The sequence below is a fragment of the Thermobia domestica genome, chromosome 13 (genome assembly GCF_964235325.1).
Source record: "Thermobia domestica chromosome 13, izTheDome1.hap1.1, whole genome shotgun sequence".
Lineage (NCBI taxonomy): Eukaryota > Metazoa > Arthropoda > Insecta > Zygentoma > Lepismatidae > Thermobia > Thermobia domestica.
The window spans coordinates 187,109,576-187,133,675 of record NC_137466.1 but is presented as its reverse complement, the minus strand read 5'-3'; the positions used below and the strand labels follow the sequence as shown (position 1 = coordinate 187,133,675).

The 24,100-nt window shown below is 36.6% G+C and overlaps 1 protein-coding gene across 1 annotated transcript; it reads right to left on the bottom strand.

The window, feature by feature from the left end:
* Window positions 1-400: 400 nt before the first annotated feature.
* LOC145668853 (sperm-associated antigen 7) lies at window positions 401-24,098 on the bottom strand. Its single transcript, XM_081737063.1, has 6 exons — window positions 23,766-24,098; window positions 17,256-17,323; window positions 11,429-11,517; window positions 7,332-7,503; window positions 5,252-5,411; window positions 401-1,004 (listed from the first exon to the last, which is right to left on the bottom strand). The coding sequence occupies exons 1-6, from the start codon at window positions 23,842-23,844 to the stop codon at window positions 889-891; spliced, it is 684 nt and encodes a 227-aa protein (XP_081593189.1). The 5' UTR covers window positions 23,845-24,098; the 3' UTR covers window positions 401-888.
* Window positions 24,099-24,100: the final 2 nt, after the last annotated feature.

Genomic DNA, 24,100 nt, shown 5'->3' with positions numbered 1-24,100 from the left:
GAATCAGGCATTCTACACGCTGAATGTTCATAGGAATTCTTTGGGCTTGGAACCACTACAGACGGGATCGTCACTGACAGATGTCGTTGATCTTTGAAACTTTTACACCATTCAAATGTTTTACTATGGTGGCTGAGTGTCTTATTACCGTACTGTGCTTCCAGTCTTCAGTAGATATTCATGTACCACGCTCGCACTAACACTGTTGTCTGTCATTTTGATTATCGTTGTCTGGACTAGCCCTTGACTTTCGCCGCGTATCAGTAATAGAACACACGTACTTACTGCGTGTAGTAGCGTCGTACTACTACTACTTTTTATACCTATAATATTAAAAGACTCGTTTTGACTTGACCGCTCCTCGTATATATATCTACAGTCTACAAGTATCAGGATCTAAAAGCAAAAGACAGTTATATTACGATGAAGAAATATTAATTTATTAACTTGAAACTTATTACTGACAGGTTCCAAGTTATAATTGTGGAAGATAAATTCATATTCTGGCGACTTCTTATACAATGCACATGATATGAAGTTCAATGCAATATACAATAGAACATGAATGATGTAATGCATTTTATGAAACGAAAATAATACATTGCACTTACTAGGTTTGCGAGAAACTTTCCTATAAACAATGCTTTAGACTAAAGCACGAAAACTTTTCTTTCTACAGTATTCTTACTGTATATGAAGAATCAGCATATAGCGTTTACTTGAGATATTTTAATACTATAAATCTAAATTGAATACTAATAAATGAAAAAGTTCATTTAACTTTACTTTGTAGTCTCTTGGATGGCAAATGGAAACTTTTAAGTAGTATACATTTAATGAGGGATCGCAGTATTGCGTGCACAGGATGAGAGTATAAACAAATATCGTTTAGCTGGCTTCAGAGTTGGAACTCGGAGTATGACTAGTCTTAAGTCTCTTCTTGGACTGGATATCAGCTAACGTTTGCTCGATTGAGCGAAGATCCTTTTTATTCTCACTAGGCACTGAAAGAGACCCAATATTCCAATTAAAATATATTACTCTTACAATATATGGATAATCTATATACGAAACACTTTGATAAACATTGTATATTACTAGAAAGATAAATGAAACACATTGAGGATTGCATCTGTAAGAGTTTTCCTTATCTGTTTTGACTACTTATTCTGTGACACTGTTCACAAGAGTTCTATTTCTCAAAACTACTAGTCTTGTAATACTAGTGTGAAACTTTTCAAAATCAAATATTTTACAATTGAGTATATACCAGTGGTTCTCAACCCAATTCCTATCACGACTCCCATTTTATCACATTCTCTTGCCAGCGACCCCCTTTTATGATTTCTGGTTTGTAATAAGCTTGTGAGGGATTTTTAATATACTTATTGCGGAGATCTCACGATATCCATCTATTTCTATACCAGTAGAATCCATTGTATAGTGGATACAGTAACTTCCGTAAAAGCGAATGGATTAAAATCAAATTTGGTCAGTTCACTCATATTACAAATATCGAATTCGATCTGCCATATTGTTTCAAAATGGAGGCCGTTTGGAAATCTTAAAACTTTATAACTCCCTTAATTTTGGATCATACGATAAAAAAATAGTGATTTTTAATATCACTTTAAAAAAAACTTGGATAGTTGTTTAAAAAAAGTTATCGAGTATTTTAATTTTCGAGAGGCCGCTACTTTGAGTTACCTCATATTCTTGTGAATTTGTTACATTGATGTGTGTGTGTTCAGTATCACCAAAAATTGTTAAAAGCAACTAGTTTACATTTAATATTTAGGAAACAAATAAAATCCCACATTAAAAATCTACCTTCATTGTGACTAATTTGCTGGAAAAAAGACTATTCGCTCACATACATAATAAAAAAAAATATGCCTATCAAAACAAAATTCAAAATAATATATAAAAATATTTCTTGTATTAGATTCTAATTATATTTATCTCTTCCGCTTATCTTCGCGACCCCCAAGTTGAGAAACCCTGGTATATACTATAACATCATAACAAATTAGGCGTATTAGTATTTGGAAATGATTTTTACTATTCGTCTAGTGTTTCTACTTCACGATATTTTACGACCTGTAAAAAACATATTACAAGACTAGAAGCTCTGAGAAATAGGCCCCAAATTAAGCCACCCACATGGAGATCAAATCATTTTACAAGCACACACTGCACTTGCAAGGGTTCTAAAAATTTAAATAAAACCTGTTGATAAACTGGTTGCTTATGTAGATTTTTTTAACAGTGATTTCTTTATGAAAGAACTGAAGATTTAATAATTCTGTCTACCTTAATGGCGAAGATTTAATAATTCTGTCTACCTTAACGGCAAGTCTTTACTTTAACCATTTCATTCAAGAATCGTTCAATGAACAAATTCATAAGGAACCGGTTCCTCGGAACAGTTCGTTAAATTTCACAAGGAACCAGTTCCTTAGGAATCGGATCGATAAGAAATCATGGTCGTTCCGACTGTAATAATTCTACTATTATTTACAACATTTCATCTTTCAAGTATTGATACATATAGAACTAAGCGAACTTCCTATCGTATCGAACAAAACTTGAAAAACTGTAGGTATTAAAGAATAGATAAAACTACAACAAGAACCACCATATTTTCATAAAATAAACTCATACATGAGGAGGGCAAGCCAAGCAAACATGCCCCCCAACGAAACGAAGTAAATATCTAATAAGTAAGGAAAATATAATTAGAAATAAATACCTGAGTTAAATGGTTCCATTGGCCACTATCTAAGGACAAATAACCTTTCCAACAATCCGTAAAAATGGTTGAGTTCACATTAACATGCTTCGAAACTATAACATACACTGCAATTTCTCTTAAGCTTCAGTAATCCGACAGTAAAACAAAACCTATATACATTAACATCACTTCCGCACACCAATGTAGATAACCGAAAAAAAAATTAATTACTTTTTACCCATTCATGAAAAGGAACTTTTATGCAATTCCATATGACCACCATAAAACAGTACAAACCAACCACCTGCAGAACGAACCACGTGAAAGACTGGAGATGATGACAGATTACGTCACATCATATCCATAATTCCCCGCTTAAAGCATCAACAGTGCGACATCACGTGTCACGTGACTTGATACCAGGAATCAACGTAGTGGTGGTGGAACAGGTAAGTTCTGAAAACCGGAACCGACAGAACAAATTACTGAATCGCAGAATCGAAAAAATGAATGAAATGGCCAAATTAAAGACTTGCCACATTAACAATGTGAGAGTTTGCCTCAGGTGATACTTCTTTTCTTGATAACATCTATGCAAAAATCAAGTTACAATTAATGATACAGGAAATTACCGAATATGTAACTTTAAAATACATCAAAGTCTTTTAATTCTTTGACATTTAACATATATCAGGGTTGGCTGGTTTAAACCAGCTGTTAAAAAAAGGTTTAAACAAACAAAAAAAAAAAAAAAAAAGTTTAAGCAAAAAAACGAAAAATGTTCGTAAAAGTGTAAGTGTTAGTAAAATCTTGATGAACACACATTTGTGGGTTATCGCGTGTCACTCCCATATATTATTCGTATTATATTCAGACCTAAATTTCCCATTCATTACTCAAAGAGATTATACTACGAAAGCAACTCTTTTTTTTTTGTAAGTTTATGAATGTTTCTTTTGTGATTTTTTATAGTTTATTATTATTGTTATGCAATTGCAATCAAAGAAAAATTCTAAATATTGTTTCGTTTTAATGATGTTTACTATTGATAAAGTACATCGAAATACCGTGCGTTTTTTGGGGGGGAGGGGGTGTCATAAAACCACACGAGAGGCATTTACTGAAATCCGAAGTATCTTTGGTATCTATTTATGTATAAATAGGTCAGGGCAAAAGTGGACTCAAATAATTCTTATCTTTATTTACTTTTCTTACTGATATGCAAATTAAGTCGTCGTATTTCTTTAACTTGGATTAATAAAAGTCGTTGTTAACTAACTTGGACTTAATTAGTTCTTCTGTACTCTGCAGCATTTTGAAATTATCCATATGTAATTCTGTATAATGGCATCACTTGTGCAACTGTTCATCTTTTTGTCCTTCTCAAATGACTCTTGACAATTATATTAACACGTATGTCAAGATCAGTACAACGCATCAGGAGTCCTTCATGAGTAGGTCGGCAGACATATCGCATTTATGGCTAATTAGTCCCGGTTTCGAGTTCAAATGGAAGACAATTTGTTTCGGATGTAAGTCGAGAAACGGTTTGGACTCCGCTTTAAGCTTATGTGAGCCCTTCCAGCATAACCCGGTTTATACATAATAACACCAACGTGAAACAAACTTATTTCTGTCCATATGTGATATACATACACAGAGCAAATTATTTAAAAAAAAAAAATTAAAGTTTTAAACCCCAAAAAGAAATCTTTTTTTTTTTAATAAAAAACATGGTTTCTGCCAACACTGGTTTATACTCCTGACCTACTAAAAATATTACTGAAGCAAAAGAGTGTTTTTCTGCTACTCCTTGAAATAAAACATGTCCACTAATAAATCAAATCGAAAAATAAATTACAACTATCCAAAAATTAATGGAATGGTTTTATTCATATTTCATAAATAGGGTTTTCTCAGACATGAAAAATCAGGGAATTATTGAGAAGTTCTTTAATGTCACAGAAACAGTGTCGTTCCCAGTAATGAAGGCAAATTTGAAGTAAGAATGCTGTTTGGAGTTCAGACCGTGCAACACAACAACATACTCGTAGATTCCGCAACATGCGCCATATCATCTGCAAACCGTATACACCTAATTATTCTACCTCCTACCGAAATATCGTATCCAATATTTAGTCTCTTTTTTACTCTCTCTTTTAGATAGATATTAAATAATGTTGATGAGAGACAGCATTTCTCTTGAACTCCCTTTCCAATTGCACTCTCCTCTGTCATTTCCTCCTCTATTCTAACAATAACTTATTGATTCATATATAAGTTTCTTATGTCTTCAATCTATCCATTCCAATTCAACCTCCTTTAGAACTCACAACAATAATTTCCAATTCACGCGGTCAAAAGCCTTTTCTAGATCAATAAATACAACATACACGTCTTTCCCCTTTTCCTATAAACCTTTCACCTTAATTATCCAATTGCATCTCTTGTGCCCTTACCTCTCCTGAACCCAAACTGCTCCTCGTCCACTTAACATAAGGAAAGCGAATTACTTACCAAAGCCATACTGTTTGTTTGTTTCAGTCTTCTTAGCCGCCTCCAAAGCCGCTTCTTTGCCAATCAGTCTCTCGTATTTGTCTTTGTAATCAGAGTTAGGCACAAATTGTTCTGGCTTCCGTTTCAACGCCTCTCGCGCCTCCTTCTCTTCCAACTCACGCTGAAAAGTTAAAATAAATAAACGAATAAGAAAACAATAATACGTTAGAACTTATGGCTTCGTTACAAGACTTTGGGCACAGGAACTACTTTAATTTTTAACGCTCCGTTTCAGAAGATCATATATCTCATCATTCAACTTTCTGTGATTTTTAATTCATTCTTTTCTTTTCTTTTCGTTTCGTTTTTTTCTTTTTTTTTTCATATAGCACCTACCTGATGAGAATGAATCCCCGTGGCCTTACCATGAGCGAATCTTCGGATCGCGTCACGGTGTCTTCACATGTTCGAAGTGTTCGAAAGCGTGTTCCACGCAATGACTCTTTCAGTTTTCGTATGAGGTCATAATCGCAAGGTAAGTCTGGTGAATATGATGGATGCTCCAGTACTTCCCATCCTCATCGCGCAATCAGATTCTGCACACACGCTGCCGTATGTGCTGTTGCGTTGTCATAAAGAATTAGTGCATCGTGTAGACGTTCAGGACGTTTCTCCCGAATAGCCCGTCGTAGATGTTGCAGGAAAGTGCAACAGTAGTACAGTGCATTAACAATTTGTCCATGTGGGACGAAATGGTACAAAATCACTCCTCTAATGTCCTTGATAGGAGAGGAATTGCGACGAAATTTCTGCCTGTGTGATGAACCTGGATGACGTCATTTCGCGGAATGGTGTTTCAGTTCTGGCTCATAGTCCCCGGAGCAAAATTCCTCTATGGCGACGATTCTCGCAAGCATATTGTCTCCCTCCTCTTCGTAACGCGCTAGATGCACACGACAAGTTTCGTAACGTGTTCATTTTTCCACTTCACTTAGTGCATGAGGCACCCACTTTGCAGCAACTTTACGCATATGTAGCTCGTTGCCTATGTAGGTCGTCGCCCTGTAGATTATTGTCTTCTCAATACCAGTATGGCGCTGTAATTCCTGCAGCATCCACATTCTGTCCTTTTCCATGCATTAGGTGATCAGGTTACGAGCACAGTCCGTACGCACACTGACAGGTCGCCCCGATTGGTGCATGTTGGCCGTTGCAGCTCTGCCACGCCCGAATGTATCTACCCACCGAGCAACCGTTCTGTACGGCAAAGCAGCATTTTCTAACGCTTCTACAAGCTCCGCGTGACATTGGCGCGCATTCCTTCCATGAAGAACTGCAATTTCAACGTACGAGGCTGTTCAAGTCGGGTAACATCCATCCTGAATGGCTGCTCAACTCACACTGTGGCCTATCTTCACGCTTCTTCTTCCTGGAAAGGACTGCCATCTAGCGTCACGTCACGTTACTGTGTCATGATGACCCGTCGTCTTTTGTGGAGACACCTGATGCTATGAAATGTGCGTAGTTTGTAATGTACTATTGTGTACTGTTGCAATTGACAGTAAAACACGTTTGAAACAACATTTTTTTTTTCGTATTTTTTCTTGTGCTATATCTTTATGGTGGTGTATGTGTGTTCATCCATTTCCCTACATGTAGTTTACATATGAACTAACCTTCCATTTGCATATTTCAAATTTTTTTTATTCGTTACCATTTGAGAAAAAATAAAAAAAACTGTCATGACTTTTGCAATGACCCTCGTATTTTATGATTTTTCGATCAGACGAATATACCGAACTTGCTGTTGAAATTATTACCCAGACAAAAAATTCACAAGGCGAAGTGGTGAGTATTCTTTCCTTATATTTGATACAGAATATGTCGTTTGGAAATAAATATAACTCTCTCTCTCTCTCTCTCTCTATATATATATATATATATATATAGAATCTGAAGTTCCGATCCGTAAATCCTGTTACACCTTAACATCGTTATTCAGTAATATGAATTCGATCTTGATTACCGATAATCACGTAATCTCCTTAAACATCATCGAATATTTCCTATATGTAATAGTAAGGAATAAATACGAACTTACTTGCAATGCTAATTCTTTTGCTTTCTCTGGAGTCCATTCTTCTCCCCGTCTCAACGCAGCTAACTCATCCTCACATGGAGCGAACTCTCTTTTGTATATTACCACATGACGATCCACACCGTCATCACCTATTGAGAACGCCACTAGACCTGCTACTTCTGCAACATCATGTCTGAAAGGAGAATTAAAGCTACATGATGCTATATGTGACATACACAGTGGGGGATTAATATAAATAACAATACTGGCGATCCGTCCCTGAAGTTAAAGTACTTCATTAAAAACACACTGAATACTACGGTGACTATCTTCACCGAGCTTTAAAATTAAAAAAAAAAAAAAAAAAAAAAAATATATATATATATATATATATATATATATATATATATACAAAAATTACGTTCATATTCGTCTACATTGCCAGTTCGATTATAATGATTTGATCTTAGCCGAGTCCAAAACTAATACAAATAACAGAAAAAAATATTGAAACATAATAAGATAGTAGGTAGAAATATGAAATTTTCGGTAAAATGTTTAACACAACAATAAAATTATTTAATGTTTGTAATGAGTTACTAAATCTCAGCGATGGCAACAGCAGTCAACTAATTTTGGTCAAAATATAATACTGCATGAATTCGTCACCGTATTCAATTTTTCGTTAATATCTGGAATATTTGTTGTATCTCCATTTCAAAGTTGCAACCTGCCAGTTAAGTCAACCATTTACATTATCTATCCAGAGGACATGGTGGTTGAGTTGAATTGATTTTGAGTTTAACGTCCTTTTCAGCAGCGAGGCTGTATGAGACAGGACCTACTGATTAACGTGGAATCCGAACCACATGAGCTCCCGCCGGTTATCGAACCCGGGTCTCCCGCTACAAAGGCGCGTACGGTAACCGCTTAGCCACGAAGGAGCTCGTCAGAGGACATGGTGGATCAGTGGTAGAGTGATCATCTCTTGTCTCTGAAAGGTTACTGGTATGGCGAAAGGCCATATGAAGGGTAAGGGGAAAAAAGAAGGAATGTCACAAAACTGAATTTTCGAGAAAACGGCGTTTTAATATTGAAAACCGCGTAAAAAGAATAGGGTTAGTTACATATTTTGCCCCTTTTTACATGGACATTTTTACATCTACGTATGCATGGCATATACAGTCAAATAGTACCAAGAGTCACCAACAGATAGGACAAAGCACCCGAAAAAGCTCATACATGGACATTCCTTGTTTCCTCCCCCCCCCCTTACCCTTCATATGAGCTTGTGATGAACAACATCGTACTATTCGTGAGTTTTCTCGGGGTTCTTCCATTTCCTACCACAATTTCATTCCACCAATTGTTTCGTAATCCTTTGTTTGTGATGTTTACTCCATAGGATGGTAATCCAAGTAGAGCAAACATTACAGTAGATAGTCATTAATCGAATTTTTCACCCGAGCGTTAACGACGAAACAAGTTATTATTTGGTCTAGGAATTAATTCGTGCGGGTGGACAAGAGATGGCGCAACGAACGGAGCGTCCCACAGTTCCGTGTATCCATACATGTGTTGCAAACCCCTGTCATCGCGTATCGTTCGTAGTATAGGGCAGTGGATTAAAGCGTCAACAACACCAGTTTGTAGTTAAGTGAACATGGCGCAATTTGTGCCTGATAAAGTGTTTTTGCGGGGTGTCCTGCTGCATTACGTTAACATGCAGAAAAGTGCGACTGAAAGTCATCGTATTTTGGTGGAAGTGTATGGTGACCATGCTCTAGCTGAGCGAACGTGTCAGAAGTGGTTTGCACGGTTTAGAAGTGGTGATTTCGGCTTGGCAGACCAAGAGCGAGCTGGACAGCCAAAAAAATTTCGAGACGAAGAATTGACAGCATTGCTCGAGCAGGATTCGTGTCAAACGCAGGAACAACTTGCAGCAGCATTAGGCGTTGATCAAACAACAGTCTCCAAACGCTTGAAAGCCATGGGAATGATTCAAAAGATGTCACATTGGGTTCCACATGAATTGAAAGACAGAGACGTTGAAAGACGAAAAACCATTTGCGAATTGCTGCTTCAACGACAGAGCAGAAAGGGGTTTCTGCATCGAATTATTACGGGTGATGAGAAGTGGATCCATTACGAGAACCCTAAACGAAAAAAGGCCTGGGTGAAACCAGGTGAACCAGGTCCATCACAACCAAAACGAGATATTCACTGTGCAAAGGTTATGCTGTGCATATGGTGGGATATGAAAGGTGTGGTGTACTATGAGCTGCTGCAACCGGGTGAAACTATGAATGGAGAACGTTATCGACGACAATTAATGCGTTTGAAGCAAGCTCTGGCCAGAACACGACCAGAATGGGAGAACAGACATGATAAACTTATTGTTCAACATGATAACGCTCGCCCACATGTCGCAAAACCGGTTAAAACCTATTTAGAAAATGTCGGATGGAAAGTTTTACCCCACCCGCCGTATTCACCAGACGTTGCTCCTTCGGACTACTACTTGTTCGATTGCATGAACAACGATTTGATTGAACAGCGGTTTACTTCTTCAGAAGATATCGAAACATGGGTCTCTGACTGGATCGCTTCCAAGGATGAGGACTTCTTTCGCCACGGAATCCGTACATTGCCTGACAGATGGGCGAAAGTGGTGGCTAGCGATGGACAATATTTTTCTTAAGGTATTTATGTATTTTGTGTTTGTACTACAGCTTCAATGTGTGCGTACCAACCGCACGAATTAATTCCTAGACCAAATACAAAAGAATAACTTCTTTCACCACTAACTACACATAGGCGAAAATTCAAATAACAACCTTAAACTTATGAATATGACAAAAATTTCAGCATCATTTAATCTAAAAAAACAACTTACAACGATAATTTACTAGCATTAATATATATTTCGTACCATGCACAACAAAGCAAATGAACATGAGGCAGCATTTCTCGGGCCAGAATAACACTAATGATACGCACAAATTGGAGATTATATTTAATATTAACAATATACTTACATGTCTTTGCAAGTACAAGGTAAGATTATAACAACAAAAGATATTGATGTTTTTAAATAATGCAGATACAGACGGATGTACTAAATATTAAATTTTATATGAGTTGTTTCAGCAACGATGAAAAGGTGAGTCTTGTCCCATTAGTGTCTTTGGGCTCGCATTTTCTCCTTGTTCTCGCTGCTCACGTGGGTCCCACCTGCCACAGTGACGTAAACACAAGTACGACTGTGATTGGTTGCAGTGGATTGCCAAGGCCACTGGCTCCTTCATCTGCTCGTTGCTGATATCCATCCGTTGCGAGAACGTACAACGATTATTTACACTATTTGTTTAAAGATAGCAGACTTTTAAAATAAAAGAATTAAATTGTCCGAGCCGGGTACACCAAAAATAATGCATAAATAAGTTTATGATATGTTCGTTTCGATTAATAAAACAATCCTCTGCCTCCTTTACCCTACATATCATAAATGTGGGACATGAAACAATGAAATTACATAATGTAATATTCGTCGCTCATCAGTTTCAAACCGTGTTTATACAAATACACTTTCACAACTAACTAACTAACTCTATGAACTATGGAACCCGGACGTTCAATGTCGCCTTCATAAAAGCTCTCCACTGACTTCTTCCTTAGCCCACTACGCTTAACAAGTATACTTTTATATATGCTGGAAAATGTAATTTGAATATGATTTGTTTATTCTTTAAAAGTTAAAAGTAAATGTAAAAAGATACATTATATGAACTCCCCAAGCCTTGGGCTCGTTTGCAAATTGTCTGCACGCTAGCGACATCTCTTGGCGTCAGGTAGGACGCACAATTATTATGCTGACTACTGCGAACTGCTGGAAATTAGTGTGACTGACATTGAAGCATCTTGTGTTTATAATAATGATTACGAATATCTAAATATTTTCACCTATATGTTTATGCAACCTGTATAGCTTACAAATGCTTTCAAGTTTGCACACTAACGTGACTGACAAGACTGATGCGTCTTGCTTTTATAATAAGCATATTATTAAAACAATTCTCTAATGTTCACTTTTTGTTTCTTACTACATGCATACTCACACAATGCTACGATGAACCTTCTCCATTGGTTCAAATGTATGCTTATGTAACTTTCCATCTTTTAGGAACTGGTTCACTTGCTCTTCTATCTGAAATTAACAAGTTTTATACTATTACACAGCAATTCCTTTCCTTAAATACATTCAAGAATTTTTTAATTAAGATCTTTCTAACCTTTATCAGTTTTCTTAAACTAGCACTCAGTTTGAGGCAAGTTTTTGGTTTATATTGAAAATATCCCTATTACATTGTAATCACTAATCTCTATATTATTCTTAGCATTTAGCGATTAAAAAAAAGGTCCAAAGATGAGACATATACCAAGCAGTAAATCTTACTGAGCTCAACAAAATAATATGGGAGAGCGTAAAAGCTCTCAATTATGAGTAGGTCTCGAGAAAAATGGAGAAAAAACAATTAATTTGTAAATCTAAAAATCTGATACTTGTACGAGAATCATGCCACTTACTGAGGTGAACTGAAAATGGAATTAAGCTTTCCTGTTTAACTAAAATACTGACGGAAGATAAGACATATTGTACCCCGAGAATAACACTGTCATAACTCAAAAAGTTTTTTTTTCTTTCTATTACAGAGGCGTAGTTACGTAGACATTCACCAGGAGGCAGTCTAGACGAAGTGAGCAATATGGCTTCTACAGGCCACAAAGCGTTTTGTGTGCTTGAATTTCATGCGACTAAGTCCGTTATACAAGTACAAGGGTATTTCTGTGGAAAATTTAGGGTATTTGTGCCGCCACCTGCTACAACTGTGGTTGAATTGCGTAAACGAATCACTGCAGCTGTGACCGATATAGACATTGACATACTAGGAAAAGTTTGGCAGAAAGTTCATTATAGACTAGATGTGTGTCGTGTAACTCGTGGATCGCATATTGAACATTCATATGTTAGAAAAAAATTGAGTTGATCAATCTGTATGTATAATCTCTGTTTACATACGTGTTATTAACAGCAAAAAGAATAATCATTGAAATCAGGAACATCATTTTGATTCACCCTGTACATATACACACACACACAAAAATGGCAACAATCTAAACTCTCTTTTGAGTTACGACACTCTTGTTCTGTGGGTGTCATACATCAGTCGATAGATCACAATGTGCTGAACAAGATAACATGTTTGTGGGTAAATTCTCATGCGTAGCTTTCGAGAAAATCGAAACACCGAACTTCTGTGGTGCTAAAAAATATATCGTCGCTGCGCCTCGAAGAACCGCTATGTGTTAAAAAGACAACTTTTCAGGAGAAGCAAAAAACTTTCCAAACTCTTAAAATTTTGCCAACTACACGAAAACACTTGAAAAATGTAATAAAATTGGTTCTGCATGTATTATGCACTGCACAATGTTGTAGCTTGCTTCAACACTATTATATTACTTTTTTTGTGTTTACGTAGCACCATCTGTGCCTTTATAAGCACATAGAGGATTTGTATACATTAATCAATGCGTACGTGATGAGAACCAAAAGCCTTTAATTTCAATCTTTAATTTTTCATTGTAGCAAAACTATTAAATATTAACTTATGACATTATAAGGGACGCTGCATGACAGCCTTCTGGTTTATTTGCACGACATAACTCATTTTCGGCAAAAATGTCACATAGCGGTATTTCGAGGCGCAGCGACGATATGTCGTTTGTTGCCAATAATAATAAATAGTTTTTACTTTGCTGTAAGAAAGTGTTATTTATGTACTCTGTGTGTATAAAAAAAAAAAAGAAAACACCGTTAACTAACAGATTGTATTTATGACTGTTTGCCTTTTCCTAATACAGATATACATACTTCTTTACGCATATACTTCCATAGATGTATACTAATTACAAATAAATCTCTGTGTACAGGGTGGCGCAAGCAAACAGGAAAATTTTAATCGATTTAAAATGCACTGGTCAACACAGGAAACAATACATTTAATGATTCAGATGCATGTAAACAGTATGCCATTAATAATGACATTAGCCATGAAACTTACATATAATTTTATTTCTTGAAGATGACATCAGAAAGGTGTGACTCATCTCGGCATACATATTATGATACGAATATGTTTTGGAAATTTGTTAGGATGCTCAGTTTATTACACCACTAAGTCCTTCTTTAACCCTCAATTTCAGTTTAACGGACGCGTGCTATATACACTTTGCTTTCGAGATATCCCCATAGATTCGCTACAGAGAGAAATCGCACATACTGATTTCAGGGTATCTCGGAGGCCATAGAATGTTACCGTTCATATCAAATGCTTTCACAACACATACACGTTCCGCACAATTTCAGTTCTTCATTATTACTAAATGGCAAAGTCTTCTCAATGTTGTGTTATCGGTCCCAAACGAATGCTGGCCATACAGTGTTGCTAATTCTAGATTCAAAATTTCCCATTCCCCTCCGCCACCCTGTATAAATAAATAAGTCCTGAGTGATTGATTATTGATAAACGTCCAGGCCAAACCGCATAAGCTTGAAATTTTTACAGGGCATACTATTTGTCATATAAACTCCCACTGAGGAAGAATTTATGGAAATTTGACTAGAAACGGAGGGAAAATAGGAGTGACAAAATATTATCTTAAAATCTCCACCTCGGAATCTCTTAAGATTAAAGACATGAAATTTAGTATTTAGACTTGTCATTTAAAATAATTAGACACGCATTTCACCGTTTTTCGATATTTACCCCTAGAAGAGAAGAAAAAGGCGGATAAAATATAGGGGGCGGTGCAATAGTTAAAATAAGATGGCCATATCTCGAAATCCGTTTCGATTAGAGACATGTTTAGGGATGCGAGAATGAATTAAGCCATAATGAAATATGAATAAAGTCCCCAGAGCCGTTATTGAGAAAATTGTCCGAAAAAACTCACCCTGAAGAATAAATTATCCCTCGTATATTTTTTCAGAAGAAATATGAACAAAATCACTTCATTTTTGAGAAAATTGTTTAAAAAAAAAGTTGAATGGTATAGCTTCTAGGTAAATGTGCAGTTCATTTCAAAGCTATGCTTTCATTAGTACGATAATTGCAGAATCCTGCCATATACACAACTAAGAATTCGTGCTTCTTATAATTCTACTTAGATGAAGTGTAAAGAAAATGGTACTGGGTGAGTGTTGTGAATGTCTAATCTACCGAGGACGTTATGATTTGGAACATACTTTACATCAGGACGAACAAACGAACAAATGTAGAAAAATAAGTTTTTTTTAGTATCTGCGGAAATGAAACATGTAAATCCGTCGAAACCTCGAATTCGATTTTTTTTTTTCACCATCACCATACCTTCTTTTTTCCTTTCGTCGCTCGAAAGTAAGTAAATAAGTAAAAGAGAAAAAAAGTGTTACTTAAATCTGCCGCGCACTTTTAGAAGAAATCATTTGGATAATTTTTGCCATTGAAGTATATTTTAATGCGCTGAGATCACTGTTCTTGCACTATCAATTTCAAAGGCGGTATAATATTGACAACACATTAAAACCAATCGATACGATCACAACTTCAGCTTCCAGTTTTGTCCTGCGTACTTCTGGCTATATATATTTTTACTGTGATTTGTAGTGTACAAACGTGTTATCTGGTTATAGAATTTATCTGCTTTAATTCGAGCAGTATATGATGTATGTGCTTAAAATTCCGCCGAAAAAGAAAGTACAATAATTATACGTTTATCCGAAAAAGTGGGAAGAAATTTCTGAATGAATGATATTCAGATTTTATGAAAGCTGTAGATTATGTAAGAAAACCTCCAAAATTACTTGTTATGAGAAAGAAACACATTCTAACATTTCAAATTACTCACCTAGTAACGTTTCTCAGTCACTTTTTCTCCTAATATTTGGTCTAGGAATTAATTCGTGCGGTTGGTACGCACACATTGAAGCTGTAGTACAAACACAAAGTACATAAATACCTTAAGAAAAATATTGTCCATCGCTAGCCACCACTTTCGCCCATCTGTCAGGCAATGTACGGATTCCGTGGCGAAAGAAGTCCTCATCCTTGGAAGCGATCCAGTCAGAGACCCATGTTTCGATATCTTCTGAAGAAGTAAACCGCTGTCCAATCAAATCGTTGTTCATGCAATCGAACAAGTAGTAGTCCGAAGGAGCAACGTCTGGTGAATACGGCGGGTGGGGTAAAACTTCCCATCCGACATTTTCTAAATAGGTTTTGACCGGTTTTGCGACATGTGGGCGAGCGTTATCATGTTGAACAATAAGTTTATCATGTCTGTTCTCCCATTCTGGTCGTGTTCTGGCCAGAGCTTGCTTCAAACGCATTAATTGTCGTCGATAACGTTCTCCATTCATAGTTTCACCCGGTTGCAGCAGCTCATAGTACACCACACCTTTCATATCCCACCATATGCACAGCATAACCTTTGCACAGTGAATATCTCGTTTTGGTTGTGATGGACCTGGTTCACCTGGTTTCACCCAGGCCTTTTTTCGTTTAGGGTTCTCGTAATGGATCCACTTCTCATCACCCGTAATAATTCGATGCAGAAACCCCTTTCTGCTCTGTCGTTGAAGCAGCAATTCGCAAATGGTTTTTCGTCTTTCAACGTCTCTGTCTTTCAATTCATGTGGAACCCAATGTGACATCTTTTGAATCATTCCCATGGCTTTCAAGCGTTTGGAGACTGTTGTTTGATCAACGCCTAATGCTGCTGCAAGTTGTTCCTGCGTTTGACACGAATCCTGCTCGAGCAATGCTGTCAATTCTTCGTCTTGAAATTTTTTTGGCTGTCCAGCTCGCTCTTGGTCTGCCAAGCCGAAATCACCACTTCTAAACCGTGCAAACCACTTCTGACACGTTCGCTCAGCTAGAGCATGGTCACCATACACTTCCACCAAAATACGATGACTTTCAGTCGCACTTTTCTCCATGTTAAAGTAATGCAGCAGGACACCCCGCAGAAACACTTTATCAGGCACAAATTGATCCATGTTCACTTAACTACAAACTGGTGTTGTTGACGCTTTAATCCACTGCCCTATACTACGAACGATACGGGATGACAGGGGTTTGCAACACATGTGTGGATACACGGAACTGTGGGACGCTCCGTTCGTTGCGCCATCTCTTGTCCACCCGCACGAATTAATTCCTAGACCGAATATGTCGAGGGTAATATTTGGATACACATCCTCAGCAGAACACAATAGCTTAAGTCTTTCTTCACAACACGATCATCATATTGTTCTTTTGTGTCTCAACAGTAACAATCTACGCAATATTCTTAAGTAACTTAAGAATATTGCGTAAATTGTGCCATCGACACGTACATATTGTGCAGACACGAGAGAACGATGTGAGCACCGTGTTGCGAAAAACACGACTTAAGCTATTGTGTCCCCATGAGGATGAGTGCCCAAGGTTATGCTCGAAATACTGGAAGAAAATTTGACTGAGGAACATTAGTACTTGAGTAATTTGAAAAATCCCAAAGTTCAGGCTGCTCTACATGTATATATATAATAGACGTAATGTCGTAACGAAGTCTTTATTTTTACCAAAAAACAAAAGTTAATAATGTTAACATTAACACATTAAGCTCTCAATATTTACTAAGGGTCCAATACGGTTTTTACACCACCGAAGCTATATGAAATATGGGTCCTACAATTTTATGTCAAGTTAGAATCACATGAGCCACACCTGGAATCAAACCCAGGATCTCTGCGCCCAAGGCTCGTACGCTAACCACATAGCCGCGTACGTGTCATAGAATTACTGTAAGGAAGTTAAAATAAATTAATAATTAAATAAAATTATTTGTACATAATTTACTTACTTTATCTGTGAAGCGTTTCAGTTGTTCTTTTTCTTCTCGCTGCTTCTTCAAGAACTCCTCTTTTTGCTCTGAAAATTACAAAACTCTGAAAGTATTACTCATTATATGTAAGAATCATCAACTGTAATGCAAAGCGGTCACTAAATATAAGAAGCTAAAGTACTGATCTCATTGAATGTGTTCTTAAAATATACCATAAATATAACATAACAAATATAATATTGTAAAAATACCCTGCTAAGGCAATGAGCTCATGGGATTTTGGATCTTTGTACATCTTTTTATTCTCAAAATTTAGTTATATACAAATATAACACAAATTAATTAAATGAAACCTTTAAGTTTTACATGCCACGATTATGCGGGCTAGGCTAAAGGAGACGGTGATAATGATGACGATGAGCACACGGTGTTTGTAAACCACAAAGTTCACTTGAAGCAACCTGGGATCGAACCAAGGACCCCATGCACCAGAGGTGAACGCTCTGCCACTGAGCCACAGCGGCCCTATAACACAAATTACTATTAACTGTGGTTTGTAGATTAAAACCATGTTTCTTACAGGGTTTTGTTGGTAAGTACATAGTTTTAAAGCCCAGGCAGCCAAAGGGAAAATACTCTATAGAGCTTTACGCAAGCTAAAGAGTTGCAGTTGGGAACCCTCAATGCTTTAGGCAAGCAAAGAAAGTGTGGTGGTCAAGTATTCACGAAGTTCTAGGCAAGCTAAGTGGGTAAAAAAACCTTAAGAGTTCGATTCCCGGTGGGAGATCAGAAAATAGTAATAATAATAATAATTTTACAATCATTACTTCCATTTATCATTCATTACCTTTAACTTAAAGAACATAATCGTGGGGCGTGGACTTAACTGGATTGGATAACGCTATTCTTAACACTATCACGGAGGGTTTAGGTGTTTATACATATTGTAAGGTTTCGCATTCATGCTGTAACCATGTGTGTACTATTGCAATAGATAAATACAACGCAGACGACAGTACCGAAGAGGAGTCGCCCACCATAACCAACAGTCGGCAAGACGGAGATCAACGAAGATAGCCGACATTTTAGGATAAAAGACAGCAGCACATCTCAAGAATCATCAATCTCCACAGGTTGATCAAACCGCCAAATCCCTAAGGCGCCTGACCATTGGGAACACCTTACCCTCTCACGACGCTTGGTCAATTCAGAGATACCTTTCCTAAAAACCCTACGACGCTTGGTCATTGGGTTCCTTCCACTTTCTTACCTAGAAATATTACAGGAAACTACTTATTGTAATATATTCCTGTATTCAAAAGGATCTTTTATAATAAAAGATGATCGGAAAGTCCAATCTCCCGTGTACGATATTTGTTCTACCTTACATAAACTAAGAGAATTTTACAATATTATATATAAGGCGAAATTTGAGCTGTTTTGATGTTTTATGATTTACTGATACAAGAATAATCTTACTCATGTTTTCCTGTAGTAGATTTGTCTTATATGGGAGCTCCGTGATATCACACTACTCACGTAAATTTCACAAATATGTGGATCCTTTAACTCTCGGACATGTCTATATTTGCGTGTCATGAGTCACACTGAATTCAGACATTTTACTACACATCACATTGTATACTGTGGTTAATGGCTTGCCTTATGGGCGAATACGTGGACGGTTCTAGAATGCTGGTCCGCACACATTGGTGAAGGTGGGTTAATAGCTAGGTTGGTTCCTTTCTTTACCAAAGCTCAATGCTCAATTTACATACCGGTAGCAATGCCGAGCGAGCGAGAGTGAGTGAAGGCGGGTTAGTAGTTAGGTTGATTTTTTTTTATTACAACTCAATGGATGCGCACCAGTATTCTAGACCCTTGACCGAATCTATGCTTAACAGGTTAGACTTTCATTAATATATTCCTATGTATATACGCATCTCACAGTAAGAACACACCTTTCGACCATTTTCACACTGGTCTATTAAAATATTATTACAAATTTATCAAGGATGTTATAAATAGGATCTTATATATATTTTATAAGATCCTTGAAATTTATTCTGTAAATTTTACAAATATGTGGATACGTAAGTAAATCTGCACCAAATCCTGGTCAAATCCATGAAGATGGGGTTCACTCGAGCAAATCGTTCTACCAAATAGAAAATTATGAGTAACTTATGATGTGAAACATTTTTCGTGAAGGAATGAGAGTGTGAATATAAATAATTAGTGTCATGGAAAGTATATCCAAATGAATTTTGTGTAAGTATGTGTTGGTGATAGTGAAAGTATTGTATGTGTAAGTGTACTCTACAACTATCCTCGTTTATGTGTATGGGTGATTCCACGAAAAAGGGAAATTTTCTGTCACGGGCATTTCTTCAAACTACTACTAGAAAGAATCACCTCATTTTTATTTTGTGTGGTAGTAACCGTCACAAAGTAGGTATGCCATGTATAACAGTTTGCAAATATAACACGAAACATACGTAAAAAATTAATTATTACCCAATTTCTCAACACCGTGGGCTGTCACAGACTACAGTTGACTGATTTTAATCAATAAATTACAACTGAAATCGCAAATCAAACATCATTTAATGGTAATTAAATGGAAGAGAACACTTCAATGTTTCGGTTTTGTGGAAAGTAAACCTTTATAATGATTATTTTCGAAAGCTTGACTATGCTTCGTTTCTGTCACCTCTATTTCGTCTCAACTCCATGGCAACAGAAAAAATTATCATTACTCTCAACAGATAGCATGGTCGTCCACATTGGCAACCCCCACAAGAAGACAAGGCAGACATGTTTGACTGAAGAACAGAAAAAGTTGTGTGCATGTGTTAAAAGCTATAGGAAAAATATTTTTGTGTGTGGAAATCAGGTGCGTATATTAATTGATACTCAACACCATGGTATTTATTACTGAATGTATTTGTATGGTATATACCTTCTTTCCCTTGAGGAACCTACGCCTTAACGTAGAAAATTCGTACACAATTACTCACATGTACTGGTTAAAAAGTGGGCCGGTAAAGATAAATTATATTCGATTTTCTCAACTCCATGTCCATTTGAAAACTAAGGAATCCACGGTGTTGAGACAAGTTCACGGAGTTGATAATCCTATAGTGTTTGTTATGCTCATGTTCTTCCAAATATTTGTTCTTTCAATATATTGATAGAAATAAAGCTCGTTTATGGTCTAGTGACTAGTATGCTCGTATTTCGTGCGTGGTTCTGGGTTTGTTTTCCGGTGGAAGCTCAAAAATTAATGGTCTTTACTTCGCACAGTGAGGCAATTGAAAAACTCATTTGAGTAGAGATGTACTGAAACCTGATCGCGCAGACCATCGCAACAGTCGTAGGAGCCGACACGCTGACCACGTGCCATTCACACTCAAAGGCCGGCTGGTGGGTCCTAGCCCATTTAAGGAGTGTTTCGCAGAAGTTCAGATTTGGGGCTGTCAGGTAGCCGGAGGTAAAACTTCAGTCAAGTCAAGATGGATGGTATCTGTTTTTAACCCATTGAAGTCTCAATCTTATGATCAACTAATTGTTTTCTTTTCAGGGATTGTCGAAGAGTCTGAGGGCAATATACGGACAGTCAATTTTATGACGCGGATCGGGAGGAATTTCTCCTGGCCTACTTAACCTGACGTTTAAAAAGCGTTGGCAGTTGGCAGTGTGTAGACTAGAACAGCCCTTCCCTGTTTCCTTAAGACATTTCCTTCATTGGAGTGGAAAATGAGGCCTACTTAACAAAGAACATCGAATTATTCAAAGAAAACAGAAATGATGAGTGCCTTACACTGTCATTTAGTGTGCATTATACAGGGCGTTTCAAAACTATACCGACAACGTTTGGGAAGTGATTCCTAACACCAAGATAAGATAAAAAGTATAGACCAATCTGGGTGCACAAATGCTTCCTTTCGCAGTTATAGGCTGCCGAAAACATGAAAAAATGAACTTTAAAAGTCCGTAGCATAAAACTATGGGAGCTACCGTAGTCGGGTCAGACTTCACTTAGGAATTAGTATGTGCGCTATCCAAATATCCATGTTTCAGGATCTTGCGGTACTTCCACAACAACTTTTATAGAAGTAGTTGGTGAGTACTTCAGATTATACGCCCGTAGCCAAACTCCCTCTATAAAAATTGCTTCGTGAGTACCTCAGAATTCTGAAACATATTTTTGGATATTGCACATATTAGTTCCTAAGTGAAGTCGTGACCCGACTATGGCAGGTCTCATAGTTTTGGAGCTATGGACCTTTAAAGTTCATTTTTTTTTTTTTTTTTTTTTTTTTTTATGTTTTCGGCAGCCTATAACTCCAAAAGGAAGCATTTGTGCGCCCAGTTGTCTATACTTTTCGTCTTATCTTGGTGTCAGGAATCAGCTCCCAAACGATGTGTGTATTGTTTTAAAACACCTTGTATATATACCAAATATACAAATACACTTACCAAATGTTGAAAAAGTATTGCACTTTCGACGTGTTGACTTGATCACACAGAGAAGACAGGTTTAGTGACTACTTCATCTGTTTCGTAAGCTTATGTGAAAAGTTTGTCCTCTCCATATGATAGTCAACATATTGAAAGCGCAATAATTTTTCAATATTCGATAAGTGTATGTGTATTTCTTTTTTTCTTATTTACTTCACATATTCATATATATATATACACTCAATTTTGGAACCTTCATTAGATATATTTTCATATGTTTGCAGTATTTTCTGGAGTATTTTTGTATAACAAATTACGTGTCATCTAGTTTGTTAGAATTTTATTCAACATAAGGAGAATAATTCCAACTTACAAAAACTATTGGAAAATTATTTCAATTTTTATGTAAATTATAAGCTTAATCACTTATAAACCAAAACTTATCACCGAGATGTATCACGTTTCTCAACTCCAAAACAATTTTCAACTCCGTGTTAACTAATCTCAACTCCGTGACCTATGGTCTCAACTCCGTGGGTGCTGAAAAGTTTATTATTTTTTATTTACTACACCAATAACGATTCAGCTCTGCTGAACACCTAATTAACATGTACTTAGTAGTAATAAGTGCATGTGATATTTTTATCGAAATAGGCGACCATCAACGGAACAAAAATTTTCCAAGTGAAAATTTCCCTTTTTCGTGGAATCACCCGTATATCCCCCGTCGGTGACGCCCTGCTAACTACGAACACACCCCGTCGCTTCCGCTCGTGGTTCCCCTGCTGCGCTTCTGCCCTGACTCGGTTAGATAGCATTCGTGCTTTTTAGTGGCAACCTAGCATAAGTTGGTTCGTGTTTTATGCACTATAGTTTTTATTCTGTACGTCTACAATGTATTTTTATACTGAGCCTTCCTGGAGTCAACCTACAAGCAGTAATAAAGCCAGTATCATTGAGTACATACTCTGCTAAAAGAAATATAAAGCTCTAATTTAACCTGAAAATGAAAGAAATGTGTCAAAATTTGGTAGAACCGTTTGTCGGTAATAGGCAAGGTTCTAGATTACTGGTCCCCCTTCCCATTGAGCAGTAATAAAGACAGAAAACAACGTGCCCTGTGGGGCTCTAACCCGCCTTCACTCGCTAACGCTCGCTCGGCAATACTGTGTAAATTAAAGGTATAAACTTAAGTACAGAAAGAAACCAACTCAGCTACTATCCTACATTGGGGACCAATAATCTAGAACCTTCCCTCGGTAATACCCTGGACATGTACGAAACTAATGTTGTTTCATTTTTCTACTGCTTGATTACAAGGAATTTAGTACAGTGAAATTTCCACCAGGTCGTATGACAGCAGAAATGTGCCTTAGTTAAGTTAGTACACTGGACAAATTCAACAGCTACCCTTTCATCCTCATTACTAAAACGGGAGTATGTTTAGCAGAAGGGGTCCAGAAGCACGCAAAACACACAAAATTTACAGGAGAAATGAATGATGCAAGTACTTAGACGTGCCATAATGTAATCAAATCTAACCTAAACTAACCTAAGTTAAAGTATAGTACTGAACTAACCTAATATTAGTAGAAATAAGCGAAATTCTATCATTTTTGGAAAATTATGATTTGTAACCAAAATTGTAACTTTTTTTTTTTAGAAAAAAAAGAGCTGGACCCCTTCTGCTAAACATAGGGCTTAGAACGTTCAATTTTAGTAACTAATATATACAAAATGTGCTCTTGTACATACAGTCTAGTGTCTAAATCTGATGGATTTCAGTAAAAGAAAAATACTTTATCAAGTGATCACCAGTTTTTACGTATCTTTTACAGGAAAATACTCATTAACTAAGAAGTTAAATAAAGAATCTATATTCAAATAATTAATGTAGTAAACTCTCCTTGCACTTTACAACAAGCCCGTAATTACATTTTCCTAAAATATAAAGTTTAAATTATTTACGTGCTGGTTTTCTTAATATAAAACACAATATAATATATGAATATGATATTATGTAAATCAAACATTTCAACATAAACTTAATCCAAGAATTCTTACTTTTCATGAGTCTTTTTTGTTTATCACCTATTGTTGGTGGTTTATCCATTGAATTTAATATAGAACCTAGTAGATCCATCTTCGTCAGGCAATAAACAGTTGACCTTTTCTCAACGGATCACTTCTTTTGTTTAGAAACTATTGCCAAAATAATTTTTCAGCTTCTGCAAATCGTACTTGTTATTGTTTGACCACAACTAACTAGATTCGAACTCTTCTAACTGCTGATAAGTACATCAATAGATGGTGCTGAATTTATTTTATCTCAGATAAAAGTTCAGCTGTTGGTAAGCATTTCTTCTCAATTATATTCCACACGATTTATATGAATGCAT